This window comes from Emydura macquarii, unplaced genomic scaffold, assembly GCF_026122565.2.
Source record: "Emydura macquarii macquarii isolate MOO-44397 ecotype Brisbane River unplaced genomic scaffold, CSIRO-AGI_Emac_v2 contig_1644, whole genome shotgun sequence".
Classification (NCBI taxonomy): Eukaryota; Metazoa; Chordata; order Testudines; family Chelidae; genus Emydura; species Emydura macquarii.
Window position 1 is genome coordinate 852166 of NW_027131781.1, and position 24557 is coordinate 876722.

Consider the following 24557-nt stretch of genomic DNA (forward strand, 5'->3'; position numbering starts at 1 on the left):
CTTGGCTGGGGGAGCAGCACCCCAAGGACACGTGTAAAATCTGCAGGGCCTTCAAGCTGCAGGCCCCGGAGAGAGGCGCGCGTGAAGGCCAGCCTGATGGAGTCCACGCTGCGGCCGGACTCTGAACAGCGGCCCCGAGCGTCTCCTCGCGCTGCGCCCCCCTGGCACCGGAGTCGTCCCGTCAGCAACCTTCCGTGCCGAAAAAGAAGCAGCGTCAGGAAGCCGCCCACACGGACTCCCCTGCGCCGCCTGTCCGGCTGTCGCAGGAGGCCCAGCAGTCCTTCCAGGACCCTCTTTGGAGGGTGCTGGCTGGCCTCTTTCCCGAGAAGACCGATGACACACTGCACGCCCTCAGACTCCAGGGCTACACTGAAATCTCTAGGGCTTTACACCCCACTGGCCTCCAGGCGTCAGTCTCGGCCGCAAGCCCAACGCCAGCCCCAGCCTGCCCCCCCGGCTACCTGCCAGACCCGCCCACCCCCGGAGGGGTCGGGACAGAGATAGACCCCTAACCAGTGCGACTGCCAGGGGTCCTCAGCGTGCCCCCAACAAGGCCCAGCCAAGGGGTGTAACAACACGTGGCAATTCTGATGGTGCGCCCGAGGGTGGCACTTTCCCCGTTCCCCGGGATCTGACCCTGCCCTTCCCCCACAGGCGCAGGCCGTGCTGCACCGAGTGGCAGAACGTCACCTCAGACAGCTACGCCCTGCAATTCTCAGCCTTCCCCCCGGACCCGCCCCACCCCATCCCTCCAGCAACTCCTCATACAGGAGGGGAACTCGCTCCTCCTCCTCGGGGCTGTGGAAGAGGTTCCTCCAGGGGGAAGGGGTTCTACTCACGATATTTCCTCATCCCCAAGGCAAAGGGGGGGCCTGAGGCCCATATTAGATCTCTGTCATCTGAACAAGTTCATCAGACGTCTCAGGTTCTGTATGGTTTCCCTAGCCTCCATCATCCCCGCTCTGGATCCAGGGGACTGGTACACTGCCCTCAACCTCAAGGGTGTTTATTTTCATATTTCCATCCTTCCCGGTCACAGCCGGTTCCTCCTGTTTGTGGTAGCTGGCTGCTGTTACCAGTTCTCGACCCTGCCCTTCAGCCTCTTGTCTGCCCCCAAAGTGCATGGTGGTGGTGGCGGCCCACCTGCACCACAGAGGGGTCCAGATCTTCCCCTACCTGGACGACTGGCTGATCTGGGGCAGGTCCAGGGCCCACGTGAGGAACAGCCTGGCACTCACCTGTGCAACATGCACCAGACCGGGGCTTCTCATCAGCGAGCAGAAGTCCACTCTCACCCCAGTGCAGCGCATAGATTTCATCGGGGCCACCCTGGACGCCACCCAGGCCAGAGCCTTCCTCCCACAGCCTCGCTTCAAGGCGATGGCCGCCATAATCGCCCAACTGCACAGGTGCCCCACGACGACAGCCAGGCACTGCCTGCAGCTGTTGGGACACATGGCGGCCTGCACGTATGTGGTGAGGCTGGCTTGCCTCAAACTCAAGCCTCTCCAGGCGTGGTTAGCCTCGGTGTATGCACTCCTTGCACAGGGTGGTTACGGTTCCCGCACAGGTCCTGACCTCCCTGGATTGGTGGCGGGACCAGGGGGAGGTGCTGAGGGGAGTTCCCTGCAGAGACGTGGCACCATCAATAACTGGTTATGGACGCCTCGTCTGTGGGGTGGGCGGCCCACAGCAGCAGCAACCTCAGCACCCAGGGGCACTGGCTGGCAGAGGAGAGGAGTCTCCACATCAATGTCTGGGAGCTCAGGGCAGTCGGGCTGGCCTGCCAGGTGTTCCTCAGATTCCTGAGGGGCAGGATGGTGCAGGTCCTCACGGACAACACAGGGGCCATGTTCTGTATGAACAGGCATGGGGGGGCCGCGTTCCTCACCCCTCTGGCAGGAGGCCATTCGTCTGTGGGACTTTGTGGTGAGGCACGACTTCCACAGATCTGCCTCGCACCTCCCGGGTCAGGAACGAGGAGGCGGACTGCCCCAGCAGGTCGTTCGTGGCCGGGGTGGACCGGAGGAAGGGCTCACCTGTCTCCACCCAGCGCATCTCCGCCTGGATCATTGCCTGCATCCCCGCCTGCATCCGGATCTGCTACAAGAAGGTGAAGGTGCCGCTTCCAGGGGCTGTGACAGCACACACCACCAGAGCCCAGGCCTCATCTGTGGCCTTCCTGGAGAGAGTGTCCCTGCAGGACATCTGCAAAGCAGCGACCTGGTCGTCGGTCCACACCTTCACGTCCCACTACGTCATCGTGCAGCAGCTGAGAGAGGACGCGGGCTTTGGGAGGGCCGTGCTGATGAGAGCAGCTCGCCAATGACTCCTACCCACCTCCAAGGTATGACTATTTAATCACCTATACTGGAATGGATATGAGCAATCTCTCCAAGAACAGCAGGTGCTGGGCCCTGACCTGTTTGCCTGGCGGTGCAGGGGGGGGCAGCTGTGGTTCTCCCCCCCACCACTGCCAGCACTGACCTGCCCGGCACTGCCCTGCCCTGCCCTGCGTGGCTGGGAACATTAAAGGAAACAAGCCTGAGCCTCTGTCTGTCATTGACCGGCCCGCGCCGGGCGCTGCGCACCGGATACGGGGGGGGGGGGAAGGAAGAACACGAGTCCCGCGCTCGGTGCCATGGGCCGGGCCGGGCTGGGGGGCGGGGCCTCAGTTTCCCCGGCGGCCGCAGGGGGCGGGGCGTGTCGCTGCCCGGCCAGGGCCAGGCGGGAGCCGCGCGCGGGACCAGGCCACGTGACCGGACGCCCCGCCCCGCCCCGCGAGTGGCTGCGGCCGGCGATGGCGGACGCGGGGCCCTGGCGCGGCTGGTTCGTCTTCGGCTTCCGGGGCCTCGCGGAGCCGCGGCGCGGCGGGACCCGGCGGGTGGAGCCGGAGCCGGGCGGGATCCTGGCGGTGCGGCCGGCCTGGAGCTACACGGGCCTGCTGACGGGTGAGCGCCGGGGGGGGGTTCGGAACCGACCCGCCCCGGTACCGGCCCGCTCGGAACCGACCCTGCCCCCCCCCCCCGTCCCGGTTCGGCACTGGCCCGCTCGGTTCCCCCCCCCGGTAGCGCGCTCCGCTGACCGCTCTCTCCTCTCCGCAGGGCGCGGCCGGCTGGCGCTGCGGGGGCCGCTGTCCGGGCGCTGCGCGGCGCGGGGCCGGGTCCGGGTCCGGGTGCGGGACCTGCTCCCGTCCGAGACGCACCTGCTGCTGCAGCGCGGGGCGGCGCTGGAGGCCTGGCCCTGGCCCAGGGCGCGCGGCGCGGGGCTGCGCGGGGAGCCCGCCTGGCTGCGGCGGCTGCGGCCGGGGGAAGCGGCCGGGCCCCTGCCTCTGGCCCCCGGCGGCTACGTGACCCCGCGGCCGCCCTTCCTGCGCCCGCTGCCCCCGGCGCTGCGGGCCCGGAAACTGGTGCTGGGCCACGAGCACGCGGCGCTGCTGGGCCCCGCCGGGACCGTCTACACCTGGGGCTCCGGCAGGTGAGTGGGGGCAGAGCCTCCGTGCCGGGGGCGGTGCAGGGGCCGGGGAAGGGGGCAGCCGTCAGTGCCGCGCTGCTGCGGGTCTCGTGTGTTCCTTGCAGACACGGGCAGCTGGGGCACGGCGGGCTGGAGACGGTGGCCGAGCCCCGGCCCATCGAGGCCTTGCATGGCCTGCCCATGGGGGACCTGGCAGCTGGAGGCTGGCATTCGGCCGGTGTCAGCGGTAAGGGGCGGCTGGGGTCCCGCGGCATGGAGGGGCAGCTCCTCTTCATCAGGCCGGGCTGGGCCTGCAGGACAAGCTGGGGGCGGTGGGCCTCGGGGAAGTGAAGTGCTCAGCCCCAGTGCAGTCCCCTGCCCCAACTCTGCCCTTGGAGGCGGGTGGGAGACTGGAGCCGCCTTTGGTCCCCTGCTGGGAGGGATGGTCTCTGGTGACCCTGCCTTGGAGCCCCTGAGCCCAGACCCCTCGGTCCCCGTCTGTCTCGGGTATTGATTCTGTCCCTCTTCCAGAGGCAGGCGATCTCTATGTGTGGGGCTGGAATGAGTCCGGGCAGCTGGCACTGCCTTGCAAAGCACTGGCGGAAGCAAGGCCCCCCCCTGGCTCCACACAGGAGGAAGCTGGGGCAGGTGAGGAACCCTGCTGTAGGGCAGAGTGTGGCACGGGTCCCACAGCCAGCATTAGGCAATGGGAGGTGGGCCCTGGCTGGTGGCTGCTAGTGCCCAACCCGCTGCCAATAGGAGATGCTGCTGGCAGCGCCTGGCTCTGTGGGTGGTCACCATCTTCCAGCCCCAGCCTTTGGGGAAAATTGAACCCCTCCAGGGCCCCTGCTTTCCAGAGGGGTGGGTCTAGCCTGGTGTCCACATGGCAGAGACACCTCCTTGCCCCAGCCTGGAGCCTTAGACCACCCCCCTGCCCCTGTCTGCATCACTCTGCCAGAACCCACCTGAGCAGGATTTTCCATCCATTTTCCAGCTGGGGGTGAGGTGAAATTGGCCCACCAAGAGGCTGCTGCCACAGGTGACTTCATTTCAATCCAGGCCTTCCCTGCTTTGCTGGATCTACCGGAGGGGGCTGAGGTCAGCAAGGTCAGCTGTGGCTCCCGCCACACCGCTGCTGTGACACGTAGGTAGAGGGGCTGGGACCTGCGCTAGGAGGCAGGGGAGTGGTGAAGTCTCAACTGCCGAGCTGTGATGTCCTAGTCAGCACTGAGCACGGGGCCCGGGGGCTGTAGTCACCTTTGCTGTGTGTTTAGTATCGGCTCAGCTCCACTCCAGGGTGTTCCAGAGGGAACTAACCTGCCCCGCGGCTGTCCAGAAGGGCAGTTCTACCACACTCAGCCCAGCATCCTACGAGTGGTGCACAAAGCAGCATGACACCCAGCCAGCCCCTGCTCAGCCCGCTCCAAGGCAGGAGTGCACGCCCAGCAGTGTGCGGGTGGTTAGACAAGGGCTTGCCCTGGGAACAGAAGGGCAGGGTGGGGCTGGGCTGTAGTGCCTTAGGCAGTTCCAGCCTGGCTGTGACTAGCCCCCCACTGGGGAGAGGGTGAGGTGGGTGGTAAGACCCTCTCCCTGTTAGCCCCCCCAGCTGACCTTTGCTCTTTGCTTACAGGGAAAGGGGAGCTCTACACGTGGGGCTGGGGTAAGTGAGGACTTTGCTCTTTGAGGGAGGACACTTGCACCGCTCTCCCTGGCTGTAACAGTGAAAGCGCCCCCCATGGAAAGACAGCAGCGTGCTGGCTGGCTCTGCATGAAGGAAGGCAGGGCCCTCCTCGTGCTGGGGGTGCTGCACCTGCTGTCAGTGACGGTGTTCTTATCCCCAGGTAAATACGGACAGCTTGGCCACACTGACACAGCCAGCTCTGATCAGCCAAGGCAGGTTGGCCATTTCCCTGCACATGGACTCATAGTGGAGGATGTGGTGTGTGGCCCCTGGAACACTTATGTGTGTGCTGGGGAAAAGTGAGCGCAGCTGAGAGGGCTGAGGGCTTCACCAGCTGGAAGAGGCTTTTTGAGGCTGTGGCCCAGCAGAACATCTAGCCCCAGCTGGCGGAGGGAGTAGGGGCAAGTGAAGAGACACAGCTGCCAGCCAGCTTGTGTGTGAACACAGGCCAGGGCAGGCAATAATTTCCTTCACACGGTGCAGGGTTTAAAATGTTCCCACCAGAGACCTTCAATCAACCAACTTTCCCCTTTCAAAAGCTTTCTTCCTGTGCCTGTGCCTGCTCTACACCCAGCTGCGGGCCTGGACACCAGGGGCCTGGCTAATCCACTTTACCAGCCCACAAAGGGGATGGCCCCTCCTGTAAGATCTTGCAGTAGCACTGGGCTGAGCAAGCATGCCTGCAAGGAAGAGCAGCAACATGAACTCCACACCTGCACACACACACCCCCACACAGCTGTGAAGAAGCACCTAAATATATTTCCTCCACAGCTGAACATGACATGTAAAGGCAACGTGAGTAACACCTTTGTCCATGCAGCTCAGCATGCTGCATGCCAGTGCTGCTTGTGCTCCAGGCTATCTGCTGCCCCACGCAGTCTCACCCTACCCCCACGGGGCAGCCAAGCTTAACATAGCCACTAGCTAAGCAAATGCCTCAGGAGGATGAGAGCAGCATGCTGCCCTTGTAATGCTAACCGAGAGCTAGACCAGCACCATCAGTCCAGCCACGAGGACAGACAACAGCCCCTGCGAGGGGCCAGCCAGTGGAATAAATAAAGCTGGGGCTGTAGTGATACCAAGGTGCAGATGGGTTCATGATCGGGACAGGAACACTATTTACAGAGCATCACTCAGGGATGGGCAGAGAGGTGCAAACAGGCATCTTCCCCCCCCCCACAGCAAAGCAGGGGCAAGGTGCAGCCCGCAGGCCAGGACTGGGTACGTACTAGCCCCTGCTCATTCAGCAGGGCCCTGGGAGCAGGGAGGGAACGGGCTGGGGCAAGGGTTAGTCTGACAATGGCTGGGGAAGCTGTGCTGGTGCTCAACTCAATCCGAGAGACCAGCCACTGCCACTTAGCCAGCCAGGCTTGGTCTCCCCCCACTTCCTCACTGTAACTACACAGCGCGGGGTGTGGAAAACCCACATAGCTATACCACCTACCACCTCCCCTGCACCCACTGACAGCTATGGCCTGAGGGTGGGGGCCACTACCTATACCCAGAGGAGTCAGTCTCCCAGCAGCTGCAGCTGCATCGTCACAAAGCACTACAGGCCCTTCGAAAAGCACAGAGGCTGGCAGCCACGTCGCCCAGGAGCAGGGGTCGGGGCCCAGCCCAGCTCCCTGCCTTTAGAAGGGCCTGTTATGCTGGGAGAGTAACTGCTGCTGAGCCAGGCTGCCCAGCTGGTGGTAGGGGCAGCTCAGCCACCTTGTCCTAACCAGCAAGGTAACGGCAGGCACCCTCCAGCTAAGGTGGGATGGGGGCTCCTGCGCCCAGCACTGGCCAGCAGGACTGTTACACGCTGCGGGCAGGAGAAGGCATGCATCTCCATGGTCAGCACCTAGTGGCAGCAGCGTAATAAGCCACAGCTGTCCCAGGCCACTACAGCAGAGCAGAGCTGCAGGGGGGAGCACAAAGGCTGCTCACTTCCCTTGAGCAACCCACGAGCACACTAGGCGCAGCAGGGGAGAAGGTAAGCACCCTGGGGAAGTGGCACCCTGGGGAAGGTGGTATGGCTACAGCACCTCACAGCAGCCCAGCCTGAGCCAGGCAGAATTAACCAGTCAGCCCAGGGGGAAGGAAGAAAAAGGAGAGGCTGCCAGACACAGAGGGCGGGGGGGGGGGTAGGGGAGGGGAAGAGATGCCCTTGGAAGCTCTGGCTGTCCCACCCGGCATCCAGGGGAATAGCAGGAGGCTGGGCCATGTGGCCAGGAGACCCTGCTGCGGCTCCCACTTGCTGGGCGGTGCCCGCCAAGGGGCTGCCAGGCTGCAGTAGTGTATGAAGAGCAGGGAGCCCCGGGCAGCAGCTGCCCAGCACGCTCTGGAACATTGCAAGTCACTCGTAAAAACAAACAATTTTAAAAAAAGAAGCCTCCCTTCCCCCACGGCTCACTCCTGCCTTTCCCTGTGGGTCAGTGCTGCCCGCGGGGTCAGGCCCTGGCTGTCAGCAGGCAGTAGCAGAGCTGCCCCTAGGACTTGGCTAAAAATCCCCCCTGGGCACTTGCTGTTTGCAGCTGAAGGGACGCACGCTCAGCTGCTGGTGTCTGGTCATGCGGTGCTGGAGCAGTGACCTAGCTACAAATCTAAACAGCTAGAGCCTTCGGGCTGGGGGCCCCCGCAGCAGCCGCTGCCTCAGCCGTTGATGTTCGTGGTTGTGGAGTTCAGGATCCGGGAACTGGTGTCAGATTTGGAAGCTTTTGAAAGTTCGCGCTGTTAAAAAAAGATACACAAATGAAGCGCCAGCCAAGGGGAGGGCAGCAGTGAGCAGCAGCAGAGCTGTGGAGCCACCTGCACCAGGCTCTGCGCCTCGGCCTGGCGGGGCTCCACTCAACTCCGCACTTAGATCTTGTGGAGTGCTTCCCCCCAGCTGCTCTCTGTCACTGAGGCGTGGGAGAAGGCAGCTTAGAGTCAAGCAGCCTGGAGGAGGTTAGGGCTTGTAGACCCCGACAGGCCAAGCTGAGCTCCAGTGGAGCTAGGTTAGCATGGCCAGGGACACCCCTGCAGGCAGGCTTCCCTCAGCTGCGTCACTCCTGGGGGAATTGTGGGCCACTGCGCAAAGCACAATTTGTGTTTGCACTCAATTCCATTTTTCCCTCCAGAGCTGCTGGCCACCGCCATGGGTTGCTGGACCCCCCACAGCCCAGCTCACATACCGAGGACACTGCCCCCGAGCATTCCTGGCAGCTGTGGTTCCCTGCATGGCCTGCAGGAAGGAGGCCTGCAGGAAACTCCATACAAGCCAGGTCTGACCAACATCAGGCTCTCCCCCTCTGGATCCATGGGGGGAGGGGGTACAGATGTGCAGGCCCATGGCTGGGCTCGGGGGAAGAGGAGGCAGGTATCAGATGGGGGCCCTACACAGCCCCTCCACCATCCCCCAACTGCACCCCTGGCTCCAGCTCCTCTCGCCCCACAGTATCTTCGATTGGGGCATCTGTACATGGAGGCCTCTACAGGGGCTGGGCAAAACGAAAAATGAGAATCAACTAAGATTGGAGGGACAGCTTCCTCCCCCTTCCCCCCGATGGCCCAGCTGGCACCTGCAACACCCCCGGACTGAAGCACCTAAGAAATGCGTATGGAGAAACAGGATTGGGTTGTCGTAGGGGTTTCTTGAGCTCTCTACTCCTGAGGAATCCTTTTTGTTGTCTGTATTATTACAGGTAGTTTGAAATAAAGTACCAAATAGTTGAACCTGGCATGATTGGATTGGATTGCCGAGACAAACAAAGGATGTATGCAGCATTACAAAACATTGTGAGCGGAACCGTTCAGAGTTTTGGCAGAGCACACAGCAGCTGAGGGGCTTACAGCTCAACAGCTCTTCACAGAGCTCTAGGGAGCCATGGAGAGTGCCACCTGCCCTGCCTCCCCAGCCCCTTCACCCAGCCCTCTGCTGTGGAGGTTAGTGGGGTTAATTCATACCGCCCATAGCCATGGAGTCAGCAGAATGCTCCCTGGGTCAGCCACGCCAGCACAGGCAGCAAACCCGTGAGGCAAGCAACAAATCGCCCACTGCAGAAGGCAGGTCCTGCCTCACCCTGGCTCTCTGCAGACGGCGTCTCCTGCCCTGTGCCAGCCAGCGCCACAAGCTGGCCTTGGCCAGGGAGCTGAAAGGCATACGGCTCAGCTGGCGCCAGGCAGGAGCACGGAGCTGCCCCCTCCCTCAGCCAGTGCTTTGAGAACAGGGTACGGAAGGCTGGACTGAGGCACTTGGCCTGCCCGATGCACTTCAGAGAGGCCGGGTGGAGACGGAACAAGGATGCAGCAGAACCCCAGGGCTCCCCATAGAGCCCTGAGATGAGCAGAGTCCTCCTAGAAAGGAAAAATTGGCACATTACCACTAACTCCAGCAGCAGAGGCAGTGCCTGAGGAGTCAATGCTTCTGCCAGGGCCATGTTTTCTACTGGCTCCGTGGGCTGGGGAACAGAGCCTGCCCCTATCCTGACTCAGCCTCACTCACTCCCCCCTTGGATCCAAGTGGCAGGAAGATGAGCTCTGGACACAGAGCAGAGGTGGGGTGTGCTGTGCCTCCCGGGGTGCACAGGGATCCCCTGCCCCGACTGTGCTGCCCAGAGTGGATTGTGTTTAGAAGAGGTGAATTACCGCAAACTCAGAATAGGTGCTGGCAACAGTGTTAATGCTGTAGTTACGCTGGGCAGGGGCTGTGGGAATGCACCCACCGCTCAGGGTGGTTCCATTCAACTGGGACACGTTCTCCTTGTTCCGTTCTGCATGGCCCATGGGAGGGGGCTTCCTGGCCATGCGGCTGGGGGTCCGAGCAGGCTGGCCGAGCTAGAGGGAAGGAAGCAGGGCTAGTTAGGACAGACACGAAGAGAACATGGTAAGTACAATGGTGCTGGCTGAGTTTCCCTTCCCTGCGGCACCACATCCGAGGAATCTCCTCTGTGCTGGGCTTGGAGCTCCGTGCTGGAACCCAGCTTTGAGTCCTGCCTTTTCCAGCTCAGCCAGTCCCGGGGGTAACCACGGCTGGTGCCAAGGCAGCGCCCACCATGCCTATCGTCTGAGCAAAGGCATCAGGGACCGGCTACCAAACAGCACGGAGGGATGAAAATGCACCATAAGGGCTGACCACCATTGGCTCCTCCCACTGCCCAAAGCAGTGCCCTGCATGCCCACATGCTTTGCCATCACACTGGCAGCTTGACGGTGACCATGGAATTTCCTTGGGAAGCACCATGGAGCTGGAGGGCTCAGCAGGGCAGGAACTGAAGCTTGGTACGTGCCCCAAGGGGAGCGACAGCCACTGAGGCAGCCAGAACTGCACATGGGATGGAGGAGGCAGGCACTGAACAGCTTCTCCCAAGCTCACACACTCTCTGCCCCGCCCTTAACCCTCTCCTGCGGGCTGTGTCACACGTGCTAGAAGAGCAGAGTTCCTGGGGCATGGCCCTGGGGTGCAGGAGCTAGAAGCAGCACGCACTTACCTTGCCTCCGGAGGGCGGTGGGCGGGACACTGGGGAGTGGAAGAGCGTTCCCCCAAAGGCAGAACGGATTGTGCTGTTGGGAGTGGCACTGGCAGTTGCATTGAGCTGAAGGCAAAGGAGAAGAGATTAGTGGCAGAGGCCTGGAGACCAGCCATATCCTGTAGCAGCAGCCAGGCAGGGAAGCCCATGGAAAGGAGGCCATTTGCTAGGTTCCCTTTTAGTGGCTACCTCCTGTGTGATATCCAGGGCGGCAGCAGGGGCTAAGTCTCAGCTCAGCAACAGCCATTCAGAGAATCCTGGTGCACGTGGCTGCATTCCAGGGCTGGCTGTTGACGGAGCCCTCAAGTGCTGGTGGGAGGGATGCAGTCACCCCTGGGGGGCAGAAGGGCTTGGACATCTCTCAGATTAAGACTCTAAAGTCAGAAGGGACCATCTAGTCTGACCTCCTGCACAATGCAGGCCACAGAACCTCACCCACCCACTCCTGTAATAGACCCAGAGCCTCTGGCTGAGTTACTGAAGTCCTCAAATCATAGTTTAAAGACTTCGAGGTACAGAGAATCCACCAGCAAGTGACCCGTGCTCCATGCTAGAGGCTGGCTAGTATCAGTGAGGTCCCACTTCCCTGGCCCCATATGGAGCCATGGGATTCCCAGGGGCCTGATACCGGACAGGACTTTGCCTTGTGATGTATCAGAAGGGGAAGGATGCAGTGCCCTGGTGGTGGTGGCATTTCCCACTGACAGTGCCAATAAGCAGCTCAGCGAGCACCGGTTTCCCCCCCCCCCCCCAGAGATGCACAAAAACGGGGGTCCGTTAAGGAACAACATGCTTGGCACTTAGCCGCAGAACCCAGCTTCTTTGCTGGCAGCACGTCCATTTACCTTCCGCACTTTGCCGGTTGGCGTGTTGGCTCCCAGGACCCGGCGCTTGCTGGATGTCCTGGGAGTGCTGCCATACAACATCTCCTCCTCAATCTGACGATTCTTCTTCAGTTGCTACACAGCGAGAACACAGGTGAGAGCCCATCGGAAGTGTATGCACCAGCCCCGGTGATTCAGAGTTATGCACACCGAGTGCTTGACCAACTAAACCCCGGCTCGGCGTGACACCATAGGCCAGCGAGGGGGGAGCACTGAGCAAATCCCACCCAGCAGCTCTTCACCCCTGCTCACTGGAGGGCAGCACCAGGAGGAGAGGACAGATGCCAGGCACAGGATGGCACATCTAGGAATTAGTGCGGCTGAATCCCAGGCCCTGAGTTTACCGTCATCCAGGGAGGAGCGCAGTACATGCTAACCCTGGTAACAGACGTTGCAGAGCCATGCTCCTGACACAGCCAAGATCAGGGGACTGTGCGGAGGGGGTTAGATGCCATTGTCTCATGCCTTTTACAGCTATGGAAGCCACGATCTCGTCAGCCCAGCCCAGCCCTCAGGGACACCCTAACGCTGGGTGGGGCCTGCCGGATACACTGCTTCTGCCATTAGCATTGGCCAAGGGCAGAAGTGGCAGCGCTCTCCCCCCTCAGCGTCACCAGTGCCCACAGGGGAGATTTGCCAGTCTGTATCCCAGACCCCAACCCAGCTCAGGCAGTAGAAGGCCTGTCCCAGTAGGAGTGGAGAACACACCCAGGAGAAGTTATACCTGGACCCTGTTGAGCTCTGCACTCACCCTTTCCTGCTTCTCCTTCTCTTTCTCCAGCCGATGCAGCTGCCACTGCTCACTCACATATTCCATGAACTGCTGCCCATTCACCAAGAAGGCCTCCTCATGCTCATGCTCCCAGGCCTCAATCCGAACTTTCAGCTCCTCCTCCAGCTGGACCCAGAGACAGAGAGAGACTGCAGCAGAGTGGGTCGGATTGCACTGATCCTGGCAGGCTGTTCCAGCCAGCCTGGGATTTCCCAAAGCTGCGTTTGTCTAGCAAAGCACATGACCCTGTCTTCCCACTGCTAACCAACCCCCAGGGCTGGAAGCCTCAGCGGTGGCCTGCCAAGCCCCGTGTTCAGGGGCAGGCCATGTAGTTCAGCTCCCATGCGCTGGCAGGTCCCCACCCCAGAGCAGCATGTACCTTGGGGAGAGTCTTCTGCAGTTTCGCTCGCTGCTTCTCTTCCTTCAGGAGGTTGCCCCCTCGGTTAGCAAAGCGACTGGGGTCCGTTGCTTTTCTCTAACACACAGAAGGCCAGTTATGAGGGAACCAGACAGACAGCTCACATCCCAGCATACCCACCTCTGCCCCAGCCCTAGGGATATCCCTCCTCCCACCAGAGTACTGTGCTCAATCTCTATTTGCCAGGCCACTCTACAGTGATGGCCCCCACCCACCCAGGCCATGCTGCCCACCTGGGAGCAATACACACAAGAGGAGCCCATCCCCCCAGTGCTATGCAGAAGATCTTTGTGCCCAGTCACAGCAAGCGTTCCGCAGCTGGGTGCTAATCAGAGCCATGGTCTGTTCCCTGCATGGACAGTACCTCCAGCTCCAGGAAAAGCCTCCAGTTTTCCTCCCATTTCTGAATGGCTTCAAAGAGCTCTGTGTGTGTCTCATAATAATGCTTCACACGCCCCACCTCAGCATCGTGGAGCTGGAGCAGGGCTTCAGTGCAGTCCTCTGGGAAGGGATGGAAAGAGAGTCACAAGGGATCCCCCCAACACAAAACAATGGTGCAGCAGCAGGCCAGGCTGCTGAATACATGCACCTCCAGCTGGGCTTCTGCACAGCTCCCTAGGAGCTAACAGACAGCAGATCAAGGCCCAGCCCAGGCTCCCGACCCAGAAACCGGATACGCACCCTCGTAGTAAGGGGCGAAGGCTTGTCTCTGCTCCTTGCCATAAAAGCATTTGTCCCAGTAAGTGGCCAGCTCTGCTCTGATTGCTTCAATCACAGTCTTCATGTTCTGCAGCTTCAGCTCCTCCAGACGGTCCACCTCCAACTGCAGCTAGAGACCAGAACAGACCAGGCAAAGCCCTGGGCATCAGGGCTCAGCTGTACCGGGAGGGGGATTTACGGTGTGCTTCAGGGAGAGACAGCCTGGAGTGGCTGGGGTCATTCCTGGCCCCAGGCAGCACAAGCCATCCTAGAACACGAGCCCCCATGCACTTGCGCCGATGCCCAGCTGGGCTGAGCACCATAGCAATCCATGGCCAGCTCTTGAAGGTGAGGCTTGCACCCCTTCCTTTACGCCAAAGAGCAGCCCCCCACGGCTGAGATGGTGCAAGCTCAGAGCCAACCACCAAGCCCCCCCAGCATGAAGGTTTCCTTACCGCTTTCCTGGTTTTGGATCTGGATCCGGTCATGTACGTGGCAAAGGCTTCTCTCTCCTCCACAGGAACCTGCAGCCTGTCCCAGAGCTCCACAATTCTGGAGCGCAGTTCACCACAGACAGCTTCATTCAAAGATCTCCGAGCCTCCAGCTGGAGCAAAGAAAGCCCAGAGTCAGCACGCAGGCAGCCTAGCACGGGCTGCTCATTGCCTTACAGAAAGCAGGGTAGCTCACCCTGTTCAAGGGGACTCTCCAGAAAGGGACCCCTGAAGTACATCCTCATTGAAAAGGCAGGAATCCCCACAAAGGCCCCCACACCCTTTAAACTGTCCTTATGACAAACCCTCTTCACCAGAGCCACAGCATTAGGAATCTCCCTACGAACTACGGCATGGAAGACTTCATACCACACTGCTCCATACCTGCTGCAGCAGCTCTTTAAGAGCAGCAATATTCTCCACAGACAGGCAGAAGGCATCCTCATCCTCACACACCACATCCCGCTCGAAGCTGGTGTCAGGGATGTGATCCAGCTCTTCCATGCACAGTACGATCTGCCGCTTGGTGCTGACAAACTCCTCTCTCCTGCGTCCCTGAAGGCATAAAGCAAACCATGGTAGAGGCCAGGAGGCACCATGCCACACAGGTTTTTCTCGTGTGCTTTCACACACGGACACACACACACACACACACACACACACACACACACACACACCCACCTTCTCAGCAGCTAGTGCTGCCAGGTGGCGTCTGAAGCGGTCGAGCTCCTCCAGGCTGGGCACAGAGTTGCCGTCGATGCTGTAACGGGTCATGCAGAGAAGGTCACACAAGTCTTGGTCTCGTTCTTGCAGCGTTTTCAGCTCCTGCTTTCTCTCTCTCTTCTGCTTTAGCATTACTTCCAGGCGGGTGCGCAAGTCCTTCTCCCGCTGCAGAATGGTGCTCTCCGCCTCCTCCTGAGAGCGCACAAGACATCAGCACCACTCTCTACGGCAGCTCCAGCCAAGGGGCATGGACCTGGTTAGTTTCTAACTGACAGGGCGAGACAAGGCTTGATCCTATTGGGCTCTGAGGCTGGCTGGATTAAGGGGGACCTTTTAGGATATTATTTAACATCAATATGTCAAAATTACAATCATTCGCATGAGATAGCAAATTACAACCTTTCTACGATATTGTTTGTGTGTGTGTCACAATTGTAACGTAGATTATAAATATGTAAGGCATATCTGTATTTCAACTTGGGCTGTGTTTCTGGGCAACACCCCAGACAGGGTGGCTGCAGCACTAGCCTGCTTAATGGCCCATCGAGGAAACTCTCAGGTACAGTGGGCTCAGGGAGAAAAGCCGGGGCTACGCCTGAGAAGTCACCAGGACATGTAAGAACATGTCCTATGGACAGGGCAGGAGACTCTACTCTGAGGTTTTTCTATGCCATGTGCGGAGGGCTTGTGTTTGAAACAAGCCACATGGTAATCCACTATAAAAGGCAGCTGCACCACAACGTCTTGTCTTCTTCATCCCTGCTTCCAACCTCTGGGTCAACTCATCTGCAACTGAAGCTGTGAAACAAAGCCCTGAGACCCATCCAGGTACTGGATGTACACCAGAGACTGTACAAGCCTGCAAAGCCCACAATTCTACTGAAAACCTAATAGATACGGACTTTCAAATCATTTGTATGTGTCTGATTGCTTTATTCATACAACACCTCTCACCTTGTATGTTTCTTTCCTTTTATAATAAACCTTTCATTTTAGTTACTAAAAGATTGGCTGGCAGCGTGATATTTTGGGTAAGATCCAAACTTATATTGGTCTGGTGCTGTGGCTGACCCTTTGGGATCAGGAGAATTTTTTGGTAAAGAGCACAGTTTTAATAATTTATCTCTTTACTGGACCTAGCGGCTGACGGGGAGCAAGAGACTGAAATGCAGTAAAGGAGACTGTGTATGTTTTGTTGTAGCTTCTTGATAACCAGCGTGGTGATCAGGAGCACAGTTCGTGGCTAATTGGGAAGTCTAACTTCAGTGTTACCCACCAGTGCTGGGAGAATCTGCTCTCCTTTTGCAACCTGCCCTGACCTTGGCATTTTCAAGTGGCGGCCCTAGGCACGGACGGGTCACAGGCTCAATTCAGAGCTAGTCATCCAACAGCATGACAGCCCTTCCACAGACGAAGGGGATCAGCTGGGAGAAGCCAGGTTTGCAGCATGAGCCTGTGCCCCACCCCACTCAGCCTACAAGACCACCTTGGGGATCCAGGGCTCTGTGCTCCTTAGGACTCATTGACGAGCTTTCAGGAGACAGACTTTGGGAGGGAGCCAGTTTCTCCTATGAGCTGGGGCCCTGCATGAGACACCTGGGTGGGTACAAGTCAGTAGAAGCCAACGTTACTAGACTGGATGGACAGAATGGAATCCTAGGGACCAGGCCCTGGAGCTCACCTCAAATGGATCCAGCTGCAGCTCCTTGCAGAGAGTGTCTAGCTCCTTGCGACACACAGCAATGCTTTTCAGGAGACGCTCCTTCAGGCTCTCCTCCTCAGCAACCATCATGTCCAGCAGACCCTGCAGCAGAGCAACAGTTAGCGTTGGCCATTGAGGAGGGTGCCCTAGAAGGGCAGTGGAGGATCTGTGGGAAAGCCAGAGAGGAGTGCAATACCCTAAGCCTGGTGTTCGGAGGTTGGGAGCAGAGAACGCTTATGCCCCTGAAAGGCTTTGCAATATTGAAGAGTAGCTGCTGGGCAGAGCATAGTGCCCACTGCATAGCCTGGGCTGAGACATTTTACTCCCCCATTCACGGTACTGGGCCCAGGAGGCCCAAAAGGGCAATGCCAGGGCAGAGCTGCAGCAAGACCCCCAATTCCTGTCCCCTGGCGAGACTCCGAGGGAAATACTGGGGTCTCCACTAAACCGGGTGAGGCAATATCTGCAGTCTGGTAGGGAGGGCTGCCCCAGGGGATGAGAGACAAGATTGTTAGTCTGCACAGTTCTGACAGGGACATCAAGGCACCCAGGCCACGAAGGGCAGAATGTGAGTGACAGAAGCTGTGCAATGGGGGTGTGGGCCACTCCTTCTAGAGCGGGACAGGACAGGCAAGCAGTCTGCAGTGTGATGGAGCAGATACACAGCCCTAGGGGAGACACTCTCTGTCCAGCTCTCCCACAGGCCAGAACATTTCACATCTGCCCTCTGAGGTGCCAGCACTGCTCCTCGCTCAGATCTCCCTGCCTGGGGGGGCAGGTTCATTCTCATGCCAGCATTGGTCAGCTTAGTAATGGGGGGAGATTTGGACTCACCGAGTGTCATTCCTGGACCTCAGATCGACCATCTGTGAAATGGGGGATCGTATTTACAAGGCTTGAGAAACCCACTCGCCCCAGGATGAGTATCTGGAGCAGCCGAGTGGGCCTGGGAGCAGAGCAGCAGGGGCGAAGCAGAAAGGGGCAGGGATAACTCAAGAGACGCAGGGGAGGAAGATTATCTGGGGGAGGGGAGAATAAAGGAGGAGAGGGGAGAACTCCATGCAAGGGGAAGCCAGGGCGAGAAGGAAGAGCAGCGCAGGAAGAAGCACGACTTGTGGCAGAAGAGGAGAAAGAAGCAGAGCTGAGACAGACGGTCCAAGCACCAGGAAACAACGGAAAGTGGTTCAGTGTAATTCCAAGGAACAGACTGTTGTGGGCATCTCTGACAGGGGGTGGAGGTTGTGCAGGAGTTTGCACCCTGCCCAGTAGGCCTACCAGGCACAGGGTACGTTTTTCAAGCCTTGTGCTTACCACCTTTATGAAGGGGGTTAAGAACTTTGGATGAAGAAAACTGTACGTGCCAGGGCATAGTTACAGGAGGACAAGAACCGGGGGCATGTGAGAGAAGCCAGCTATCCTGGGAGTGATGCACGGCTCCATGCATGGCCCTGGGACACAGCACGAGAGAAGTCAGTGGAGATGGCTCTAGGGCGCTCTGGATCCTTCCTGGATGCTGGACAGCTGTTTCCACTGCCACCTCCAAGCAAGGCCTTCCAGAAGGGATTTTTTATCTGCCACTGGATGGCACAGGTGTGTGTTTAGCACATGCAGGATTGGAAATAGCTGGCCAGCACGTGAGGAGAGAAACCAGTCATCTAGGGCCAGGAGAGAAGAGGGTTGGAACAGTTCGGTCATATACACTGCTGAAGATAGAACTGGAAGGGACCTGAGCAGACCTGCTAGCTGAAGCCATGCTAGATCCTATACCTTGAATTGGACATGACTTGACAGGACTGAGGAATACAGGTAGGCTGAAAACCCAACAATACCTTCTGGGCCATCTCAGTGGGTAGGTTCTCACTTTTTTGCACACTCAATACCCTGTCTAGACTGGCCAGTGCCGAATGTCTCTCTGCTAAGTAGGTGCAGGCAGCACAGATTTTCTGCAATTGCCATGGTATTTCTCCAGGCCCCCGTTTCTGAGGAGAGGCAGCATAAGGCTAGCAGTGACAGAATCCCCCTGAACTGCCAGGAAAGGCCCTGCACAGCAGTGGTTCTCAATGTGCAGCTCTCTGTGTGTTACATGGGCAGCACCCACACAATATATATACACCCTACCTGTATGGCCCTGAGGATGTCACAGGGGCTGCAGCTGTGCGCTGACTGAGCCACTAGCATCCCATGGGCTGAGAACCACTCCTCCGTGCCCAAGGCAAAGCAGCTACTTCCCTGCAGGGCTCTGGAATCAGGTGTACACTCCTCATGTTCATCCATCCTCACAGTGTCTGGACACAGAGCCAAGGGTGCTAGCGGGAAAAGCACTCACCTTGATGTGCTTCTTCACCACTTCTGTTCGCTGCAGTCGCTGCTCCTCAGGGATCCCAATCTCCTCCCAGATATCCCGAAGGTGGCAGAGTGCTTTGTTCAGACATGCAACGGACTCTGCAGCCAGCACCTCGCTGAGGGAGGCAGGAGAGACAATTGTAAAACACTTCCATCACAATCACTGCCACAGCTTCTCTGAAGAGAGGAGACTGAAAACTAGCTCTCGCATGAGATGGAACTGAGGTTGACAGTTCAAAAACATTTGGACAAACTTATTTCCATAATTTTGGACAAGTTTAAAGAGAGCTGCTCTATTGCTGATGCTGCTGGAGTTTAGGAAGTCCCACCCAGCAAACGAATTCAGGCTGTGAGGAAGCAGAGGGATCAAGCACTTACTGCGTCTCACTTCACTGCCAGTATTCTCAACACAAAGTACTAGGACATTATTCTTTATGTCCGGTATTACTACAGCACCCAGGAGCCCCAGTCATGGACTTGGACCCCACTGTGCCAGGCACTGTACACACAGAACAAATGGACACTCTCTGTCCCAAGGCGCAGAAGATGCCCTTAACAGCCATTGCCAGCCGTAAGGAACGTCGGGGCTGGAGGGAAGCATGCGAGCAGCTATGCATTTGCTGCGGAAGCACAGAAGACATGGAAACGACCGAGTTTGCTGAAGTGCTAAACCAGCTGGGGACAGCGGCCTCCTCTTCTGCAGGAGCAGAAAGAACACTTCCTTCGCTCGTCATGCGTTCCAAGTTGAGAAATGTACTGGGAATTGAAAAAACTTGTTTTTCCCCCTTCAATTTATGAATAAAAATGAGGTGTGAGGAGATCTGTTAGTGTGAAGAACTTGAAGGACATGGTATCCAGAAACAGCCAATTCACTTCCTTAACTACCATGAAGACTTCCTTTAATAATAGATTCAGAGAGTTTCTAGCCAGAAGGGACCATTAGGTCATCCAGTCTGACCTCCTGTACAACACAGGCCAGTCGTGTCCCTATGTCACTAGAGCGGAGCACCCATAGGGACACTTGTCTCAAAGAGCTACAGTTACTGAACAGGATGAGTACCCATTTCTTCTCTTGTCCTGCCTGCCTCCTTAGCACTCCATATTTTTTCCAGTGAAGATATTTCTATACAGTAATCAAGTCACCTCTCAGTCTTTTTGATAAACTAAACATATTGAGCTCTAAGTCTCTCACAGAAAAGCATTTTCTCCAGCCCTCAAATAATTTTTCTGGTTCTTTTCCATACCCTGTCCAATTTTTCAACACCCCTTTAAAAATGTGGAAAGGCACATAATATTCCAGTACTGGTCTCACCAATGCTGTATACAGAGGTAAAAATCACCTCTCTATTCCCCTAGTCATACACGTTTGGATCGCATTAAGCCTTTTTGCCACAGCATCACATGGGTAGATCATGTTCAGCTGCTCATCCCGTACGACCCAAATCCTTTTCAGGGTTGTGGCTTTCCAGGATACAGTGGCCATTCTGTAGGCATGGTTTGCAATTCCTTGTTCCTGGATGTGTAACTTTACGTTTGGCTGTATTAAAACATTTTGTTTGAATAACCTCAGCTTAACGTGCGATGCAGATTGCTCTGTTTAACTACCCTGTTCTCATCATTAGCTACCATTCCGCCAATCTGTGTCTCATCTGCAAATTTTATCAGCAGTGACTTTATATTTACCTCCAGATCACTGATGAAAGTGTGGAATAGCATTGGGCTTACTATATATCCTCATGGAGTCCCACTAGAAACGTCCCATTCAATGATGATTCCCCATTGACGACTACTTTGAGAGCGGTCAGTTAGACAGTTCTTAATCCATTTAATATATGCTTTGTTAATATTGCATGCTGCTCTTTTTTAAAATCAAAACATTGTGTGGTACTAAATTAAAGGTCTTCAAAAGTCTAAATTGATAAGTTACAAATGTGGTTGATAAAAGTAACCTCAACTGTGTTTGGCAAGACCTAGTTTTCATAAAACCATGTTGACTAGCATTATATATTCCTATAAATTAATAAAGAATTAAAGTGTAGACCCCAAAGCCAGACAGGTTCATTGTGATCCTCTAGTCTCACCTCCTGTATAACACAGGCCAGAAAACATCCCCACAATAATTCCCAGAGTACAGCTTTTAGAAAAACCTCCAATCTTGATTTTAAAATTGCCAGTGGTGGAGAATCCACCACAACCTCAAGTAAATTGCTCCAATGACTAACTACCCGCACTGTTAAAAATTTCCAGCCTGAATTTGTCTAGCTTCAGCTTCCAGCCATTGGTTCACATTACACCTTTGTCTGCTAGATTGAAATATTGTACTTCTAGACTGTAATCAAGTCACCCCTTAACATTTTCTTTGGTAAGATAAATAGTGGTAGATTCAAGGAGCTACATCTATCAGGCATGTTTTCTAATAGTTTAATCATTCTCATGGCTCTTCTCTGAGCCCTCGGAGTTCATCAACATTCTTCTTGAATTGTTGACACCAGAACTGGACAATATTCCAGCAGCAGTTCTGGTAGTGGCAAATACTGAGGTAAAATACCTATCTGCACCTACTCGAGATTCCTGTTTATGCATCCCAGGGTTGCATTAACCCTTTTGGCCACAATGTCATAGTAGGGGCTCACATTCAGTTGATTTTACACTACGACCCCCAAGTCTTTTTCAGTCACTAGTTCCCAGGATGAAATACCCCAGCCTGTAAAGATGGCTTACATTCTTTGTTCCTAGATATATACATCTACATTTAGCCATATAGCTTGCGCCCAGCTTACCAAGTGTTCCAGATCAGAATTGAATCTTGTATCAGCTTTTCAATTATTTTGCCCAGGATCGATGTCTATAACCGACCTATAGTTACCCAGGTCAGCCCACTTGCACTTTTTGAATACTGGCACAATATTAGCACTCTGCTAGAGTTCCCCCAGTATGTCAGGATGAAAAATAATGAGCAATGCAGAGATATTCTCTGCCAACTCTTGATTTTAAAAATGTTTATCCCTAGGGAATGCTATTTAACATCTTCCTTAGTTACCAGTGGACTGAAAAGTATTTCATCAGCCTCATATGATATGAATACATCATTTTGTGTCATGAAAAGCACTTCATCATCCTGCAGATCCCGTGCTTGAAGAGAAAAGGGACTTGCTGAATATCTAATAATTCAATATTTCTTACTATGTTGAATGCTTTCTGACTCTCTTCCCACTCTGGGTCACAAATTGCCAGTCCACTTCTTTGTTTCTTACTCTTTCTCCTGGTAGTAATAATTTCTGAATCTGGTTATCTAAGAAGTGTTGGTTTTCTTGGATGCTACACAGCATTGAAATTTACTCTCTCCAGGACAGCCACCAGCTTGTGCTACACACACAAGAACTCTCTCTCTTCTAACAGAAAAGAGAGCAGAGCATATCCAAGGCACGTCACAGCAATTTTTCCCTCACTGCCTATATCTTCACTACCTAGTGTGAAGCCATACCTGGAAGAGAAGAAACCAAACTCCCTCCCCCTAGTTCCCTCCCAAACTCCCTGATTTATTGCTCCTGTTCTGCTCAGGAGTTTACCAGTAAACCGACAAATCCTGAGCCTCACTGCTCAGCTCCACTCCCTTGCCAGCAAGAAGGGATAAACCACAGACTTCAAAAAACCAGGGCTGGTCACAGACCCAAAGGTCCCAGCCACAAACAGCTCTCACAAGGCCTGTTCAAGGACCCCAGAGCCCAGCCACAACACCCTCATGGAGAACAAACAGGCCAACCACTCCTCACCAACCCCCTTTTATCATCAAGCACAGAAGTTGCAGCCATACCTTCTGAAACACGCTTATTTATTAAATCACAAGTAAAAATAAATAAAACCCTCATCTAGTAAACATCATTCACCATTTTCTATCATCATAATTAAAAATGAAGAATTGAACAGCAGTTAAATACTTGAGCAATTATATATAGCTCTCATAAGAACAGCCATACTGGGTCAGACCAATGGTTCTCAACCTTTCCACATTACTGTATCCCTTTCAGGAGTTTGATTTGTCTTGTGTCCCCCAAGTCTGACCTCATGTAAAAACTACTACTTGCTTACAAAATCAGACAAAAATACAAAAGTGTCACTGCACACTGTTCCTGAAAAATTGCTCACTTTATCCGTTTTACCATGTAATTCTAAAATAAATCGAATGGAATATAAACATTAGGTGTGCATTTCAGTGCAATACTTGCACCTGTTTTTCACTCGTGAGTCTTGTCATTCCGGGAGGCAGTGAAGCGACAATTAAGTTTTTATTCACATTAACTAGGCAAATATTGTATTTAGATGAGTTGAAGTACCCCCTGGAAGTCCTCTGCGAACCCCTGGGGTACATGTACCCGGTGTTGAACCACTGCTCTAGCCCAGGTCCTGTCTCTGACAGCACCAATGCCAGATGCTTCGACGGCAATGAAAAGACCAGGACAATCATGAGTGATTCGGCCACTCCCAGCACCCAGCAGTGAGAGCTCAGGGAGCCCAGAGCACGGGGTGTGTCCCTGCCCATCTCGGTTAATAGCTGTGGAGGGACCCAGCCTCCAGGAACGTCTCCAACGCTTTTCTGAACCCAGGTATATTTTTGGTCTTCCCCAGCATCCCCTGGCAAGGAGTTCCCCTGGTTGGCGGTCGGTGGTGTGTCTGCGAAGGGGCAGACACCGCCTCCTCGGTCACTGTCCGCACATCGGTCTGGGCTGCACAGCCCCGGCGAGCCCCGGCTCTCCGCACAGACCTGCGAGTCATTCCGGTCGGAGGGTTTTTGACTGGGCGAGCAGAAGGCGGCGGTGCTCACGGGGGCGCAGCCCTGCACCGCTTTGCCGCCGAGTCCCAGCGAGCCCGGCTAGGGAACCCGCCTCTCGCCCTCAGCGGGAGCGGCTCGCCCCCGGATGGCCCCGGATGGCGGGCGCGGGGAGACGCCCCGAGGCGCGGCACGGCTCAGCGCGGACCGCCGCCCGCCAGGGAGAGCCCGGGCCCGGCTCCCGGCCGCAGGGACGATGCGGCCCGGGCCGCAGAGCAGCCGGGCCGGCCACGCTGCCGCGGGGAGGCGGCTGGACCCCGGGCCACAGGCCGGCCGAGGAGCGGCGGGGACACGGCAGCTAGCGCGGCCCCCGGCCCGGCCCGGCCCGGCCCGGCCCAACGCCCCCCTCGGCCCCTCACCTCTTCCTCATCGCGGCCCGCCACTCGCCGCGCCGAGCGCAGCCGCCGTTAGCCCGGCTCCCGCACTCCGTCCGCCCTGCCGGGGCCGCGCGACTCCCGATTCAAACTGCCCTCCCTGCCCTGCTCATTGGCTGCCGGGCTGCTTTACGTCACGGCAAGCCCCGCCTACAACGGCCGCTACGGCAGCCCCGCCCCTCCCCCCGTCTCGGGCGGCCGGGAAGGAAGGTTTCCCTTCCGCCGTCGGACCGCTCCCCGCCCCCGCCGATATGACAACCAATAACAAGCAAGCGTCCCAGAGCCACCAGCCAATGAAGAGGCAGCGATGAGGGGCGCGCCTGGGCAAGGAGGCGGGCCTGCCGCGCGCACGGAGCCACGCGCCGAACGCGAACACGTAGACACGCAGCCTGGCCCCGCCCCCACGCGGGGACTCGCCCCGCCCCCTCGCGTTCCACGCTGGCTCGGAGCCGGGCGTCGCTGCTCTCGGAGCCCGGCGCTGGTGCAGGGCGGGGGCCCCTCCCCCCGCGGAAAGCAGCCCCCCCCCGTGTGCACGTGCGGGCCCGGTTATCCAGCCAACCGCCCGCGTTCTAGGCTGGCAACGCTGCCGCCCTGCCCCCCCCCCCCCCCCCCCCCCCCCCCAGCGTCAGCTCGGCCACAGCCCGTCCCAGCCGCCCCGTGAGCGAGCCAGCGCCCCTCGGGCTCCGGCCGGCCGGGCA

General features: G+C 57.0%; 2 protein-coding genes across 6 annotated transcripts; one reads left to right on the forward strand and one right to left on the reverse strand.

Annotated features, from left to right (window-relative positions):
• The first annotated feature begins 2711 nt into the window (after nt 1–2711).
• On the forward strand, nt 2712–8831 carry RCCD1 (RCC1 domain containing 1). 2 transcript variants are annotated; one of them, XM_067555426.1, is made up of 7 exons: nt 2712–2951; nt 3105–3477; nt 3579–3700; nt 3985–4101; nt 4448–4597; nt 5084–5113; nt 5295–8831. In XM_067555426.1, the coding sequence occupies exons 1-7, from the start codon at nt 2801–2803 to the stop codon at nt 5435–5437; spliced, it is 1086 nt and encodes a 361-aa protein (XP_067411527.1). In that variant the 5' UTR covers nt 2712–2800; the 3' UTR covers nt 5438–8831. The 2 variants fall into 2 exon arrangements, with proteins under 2 accessions (XP_067411527.1, XP_067411526.1); XM_067555425.1 differs by lacking the exons at nt 5084–5113; nt 5295–8831 and having other exon boundaries at nt 3985–4590.
• Nucleotides 6717–24452, reverse strand: PRC1 (protein regulator of cytokinesis 1). Of its 4 annotated transcripts, none has more exons than XM_067555421.1 (14): nt 23845–24450; nt 18641–18773; nt 16294–16416; nt 14571–14804; nt 14274–14444; nt 13853–14002; nt 13380–13527; nt 13063–13199; nt 12660–12755; nt 12260–12406; nt 11470–11583; nt 10586–10690; nt 9821–9932; nt 6717–7847 (listed from the first exon to the last, which is right to left on the reverse strand). In XM_067555421.1, exons 1-14 carry the CDS (start codon nt 23853–23855, stop codon nt 7819–7821), a joined length of 1710 nt encoding a protein of 569 aa, XP_067411522.1. In that variant the 5' UTR covers nt 23856–24450; the 3' UTR covers nt 6717–7818. The 4 variants fall into 4 exon arrangements, with proteins under 4 accessions (XP_067411522.1, XP_067411519.1, XP_067411518.1 ...); XM_067555418.1 differs by having other exon boundaries at nt 9744–9932; XM_067555417.1 differs by lacking the exon at nt 6717–7847 and adding an exon at nt 9167–9452 and having other exon boundaries at nt 9744–9932; nt 23845–24452.
• Nucleotides 24453–24557: the final 105 nt, after the last annotated feature.

Bases quoted from the DNA above. Each gene is read 5' to 3' on its own strand.
- RCCD1 (XM_067555425.1), top strand. From the start codon at position 2,801: ATGGCGGACGCGGGGCCCTGGCGCGGCTGGTTCGTCTTCGGCTTCCGG. The intron at 2,952-3,104 runs GTGAGCGCCGGG...TCCTCTCCGCAG, and splicing joins CTACACGGGCCTGCTGACGG to GGCGCGGCCGGCTGGCGCTG. The intron at 3,701-3,984 runs GTAAGGGGCGGC...TCCCTCTTCCAG, and splicing joins GCATTCGGCCGGTGTCAGCG to AGGCAGGCGATCTCTATGTG.
- PRC1 (XM_067555417.1), bottom strand. The intron at 13,528-13,852 runs GTAAGGAAACCT...TCTGGTCTCTAG, and splicing joins GATCCAAAACCAGGAAAGCG to CTGCAGTTGGAGGTGGACCG. The intron at 12,407-12,659 runs GTACATGCTGCT...CTCTGGGTCCAG, and splicing joins TGCAGAAGACTCTCCCCAAG to CTGGAGGAGGAGCTGAAAGT.